The sequence below is a fragment of the Citrus sinensis genome, chromosome 7 (genome assembly GCF_022201045.2).
Source record: "Citrus sinensis cultivar Valencia sweet orange chromosome 7, DVS_A1.0, whole genome shotgun sequence".
NCBI classification, from domain to species: Eukaryota; Viridiplantae; Streptophyta; class Magnoliopsida; order Sapindales; family Rutaceae; genus Citrus; species Citrus sinensis.
In genome coordinates, this window is record NC_068562.1 from 26,424,072 (window position 1) to 26,428,184 (window position 4,113).

Consider the following 4,113-nt stretch of genomic DNA (forward strand, 5'->3'; position numbering starts at 1 on the left):
GATTTGTGGTGGTGATGCCCGGTATGTCTCCCTACCTAAGCGTTATTTGGTTCAATGTTGTTCTATTAATGTTGAGTTGCTCTGAAAAAAATAAAAAAGAAAGAAAGAAAGATAACTATTTGCCGCAATTTGTAATATGTATCTAATGGATAAATGTATTCGCAAACGAATTATCCAAGACATCTTTTCCATTAATTGAAAATTATTTCACTAATTGAAAATTAATTTGTATCTACTGTAATAAGACTCCATGAAGTAAAAAGAAAATAGAAGTATTGAAATTTTTTTAATAGAATGATCGATTATGAAATTAATTTGGTTCAATGTTGTTCTATTAATGTTGAGTTGCTCTGAAAAAAATAAAAAAGAAAGAAAGAAAGATAACTATTTGCCGCAATTTGTAATATGTATCTAATGGATAAATGTATTCGCAAACGAATTATCCAAGACATCTTTTCCATTAGTATCTTAGGGAATGTTAATTTTATTTAAACATATGAAGAAATTATTCAGAAAAATGACTCAGAAATAAGAAAGGAGAAATATAATTAACAAACAAGTGAATAACTCTTTTAATTTATTCAAAACAGGAGAAATAAGTAAATGGACATAAGCGATGATGCTAACGGTTTGTTTAAATTTGTCCATGTCTTCCTTAGAACAATAAACTTGAAAATAATTCAAAATACAACACATACACACACACACACACACTCCTAGATATTCAACTTAACCCAACTCACATCTAATTACATCTTACAACTAAATTAGAAGTAAAAATATGTATTGCATCAAATTAAAATCATCTAGTACATAAGTTTGAAGTTTAGCTCAAAATCTGGTAATGCAGCTGCCACCAGAGCAGCTTTTGTAATGGGAACAATTGAATCTCGTCCATCGTCCATCGTTTCATAAGCTAATGCAGAAAAAAAGATTGATTATTTAGTGAATTTGGAATAGTTTTAAGTTCTAAAAGTAATAAAAGCCCTAATGGTGACATAATGAGAAAAAAAATCAATGCTAGAATTATACGGTTTTATAGTTTTAATTGAAAAACAATGTTAATTATTTGCTTAACATCATAACACCATGTGATTTTACAATTGTTTGTCGCCATTATGTAGAATCCTTTGGTTCAAATATCATTACTCTTTAAGCTCTAAGAATAATGATGATTATGAGTAGTGTATGTTTAATGGGCTTGAATAGGTGCTTAGGGGCCATGGTATTGAATCTGACTGATACAAAAATAAATTATTGAATCTATTCATAACTAATTATTTTAAAAATTACAGCAATATCAAGTTGGCATAAACTTTTAAAGATAGATGAAATTACAAAGAAATGAAAAAGAAGAATACAGATAGAAGATCAGTGATACACTTACAAAGTTGGAATACAAATAGATGTGGAAATATACAAATAGAATCACGGATAAGGCTAAGTAACTAATCATTATACGGCTCTATAAGATAAAGCCTATCATTATTCTTATCAAACAAGGCGACACACAAGTTAGAATACAAACTTTATAACCCAATCATTATTCTTATTAGAAAACAATCCTTTTATTCAAATCAATATAAATAATTAAGTAAATAACTTCCCCGACCAAGCATTATTGTGAACGTTAATCTATTTGGGCCGATGTCCTAACTGGGCTGATGTGATGGCTGCTTTAATGGCATTAATCACCTCATCGCCTACCAGGAAAGTTTTGGTTAACACTTCATTAGGAATTGGCGGTGTTGTATTAAACAGACTTGAGTGCACGAACTGAGTGCCAGGTAATTGGCTGTTGAAAGAAGGGAAGAAAAGAACATTTTCTTTTCCGACATTTAGCTGGAAGTGAACCAGTCCTCTAGGAATTAGAAACAGCATCCCGGCTGTCACAACCTTTGAGTAAAACACATTGTCAGTTGTTATGATTCCTACGAGCACTGTTCCTCTAATGACAATACTTGACTCGCTTGAGCGAGGATGTAAATGAGGAGGGTTGATTCCACCAACAGCAAGGTCAACTCGATTTGTTGAAATTCCTTGAGTGTTGACCCCTGGAAATTCATGAACATTGCCTTCAGTTACTGCACGTCCGAAGGCATTTGACAAGTTTCCTTCTTCGGACAAATCGAAGAAAAAATCATCGGAAGTTACTTCAGTTTCAGATTTGCAAGGGAAGCCATTCACAGAGATTTTGGCATCCAAATCTGCGATACAGATGTCTTGTAGAGGATCGGGATCAGCTGCATTTGATGATGAGGGGAGAATCAGTAACGCTGTTAGGCAGCATAGGAGCCTTGAAGAGATCATGGCTGTGATTAAAATCTAAACTGCTCGATTGCAGCTGGTCGATAGATTGCGAAGAGGATCGTGGCTCTATTTATTAATTTGATCCTACAAATCTTTTCTTAATTAGGACACGCTTATCTATCAAATATAGTAATTTTTTAGGAACTATATATGATGAGCTCTTGAGAATTCTTTTTTCGCAAAAAGATCGCAACAAGATCTATTATATTTAATTAATTTAATATGGGACACACTACACTGTCAGATGACAAAACATTAGGGGGCTGTCTTATATAAACCTTTCTCTTTATTGAAATTTATTTCATTTTAATAATTCTTGTTACTTATTATATATAATAAAAGCATATATCTAATAATTTTCATTACCTACACCAAATATATTACATATGTTCTTATATAACAATTAACAAGTAACAAGAATGACTAAAATTAATTAATGAGTTTGTCCAAAATGATCACCAAAGATATTAAATACGTTATACATGCTCTTACACAACAAGTAACAAGAAGTATTAAAATTGGATAAATTTCAATGAGTTTGCGCAAAATGATCAACGAATCCATGTGAAACCAATTTCTCTTTTTGTTTTGGCTTTAGTTGAATATATAATTCTTCAAGGGGTGAAGTTCATTATCTCTCCCTAACTAACTATCATTTTGTTTACTCCAGGTCTATTCATGTTACTTTGCTTGTGGAAAAAAAAAAAAAAAAAAAACCAAGAATGTGTTGAAGTCAACAAATTGTTGGTTGCACCAACAATTGTAGAGAAGCAAAATCAAAATTGATTTTGTAGCCGAAAAGAAAGAATTGACAAAGGGGATGAATTTGAAAAATAATAATAATTAAAAATTATATTTTTAATTATTTTATTCTTTGCATAGTAATTCATTTCTCCTATAAATAGTTCAGGATTTCATTCATTTAAAATCATCCCAAAATTGTTAAGCTTATAAATTTCTAAGCTTTTGAGAGAAGTGAGAGAAGTGTGTCTAGGGAATTTATCTTTCTTGCAGAGTGTGAGAGTATTGGGTATATTTGGGTTTCTGGGAAGTGAGATTCGTTAATCAAATATTTGTACTCTATTAATTGTTAAATAAACAATTATTCTTTCTTGCCTTCGTGGATGTAGGTTTAACTACCGAACCACGTAATTCTTGTGTCCTTTATTTTTCTGTAATTGTTTGGTGCTCTTGATTCCGCATTCCGCGCACAACAGAATGACCGATCACTAGTTGCTGCAATTTGGCATATGCAAAAATATGTACGCAAAGAAATTACTCGAGTCCTCCTACGTACTTTCCTATTAATAACTTAGGAAATTTTAATTTTGTTTTAACATCTTAAGAAATATTTGGAAAAATTACATAGAAACAAGATAAAAGAAATATAATTGATAAACAACTCTTTTCTATTCAAAACAAGATAAATAATAAATGAACATAAGCTATGATGCTAAGTTTGGTTCAAGTTTGTCCATGTCATCCTTTATTTCAAATAAATTATATTGCTACTCTCAAATATTGGATTCTTGACATTAATGGGTTTTATGTTCTACTGAAGGCGCACTTATCTTTACTAATAAATGTGAAATTTGCTGAAGCAAATGACAATAATTTTCCGCCATGTCCATTTTTTAAAACTTCGCTATACTTTTTTGCATTCTAGAGAAGAGAAAGAAAATTTTACTTGTAGAAAATCCATTCAGAAAGAGAAAAATTGGAAGAAAAAGGAAGCAAGTAAAGAGTTGAAAGTGAAGGGTCTTTTGGTTTTTGAAAGTGAATGACAGTGAACTTGAATTTAAA

General features: G+C 31.0%; 1 protein-coding gene across 1 annotated transcript; it reads right to left on the bottom strand.

The window, feature by feature from the left end:
• Positions 1-1,350: 1,350 nt before the first annotated feature.
• On the bottom strand, positions 1,351-2,437 carry LOC102608744 (germin-like protein subfamily T member 2). The gene has a single exon (XM_006464790.3). The coding sequence runs from the start codon at positions 2,308-2,310 to the stop codon at positions 1,636-1,638; it is 675 nt and encodes a 224-aa protein (XP_006464853.1). The 5' UTR covers positions 2,311-2,437; the 3' UTR covers positions 1,351-1,635.
• Between the last annotated feature and the right edge of the window lie 1,676 nt (positions 2,438-4,113).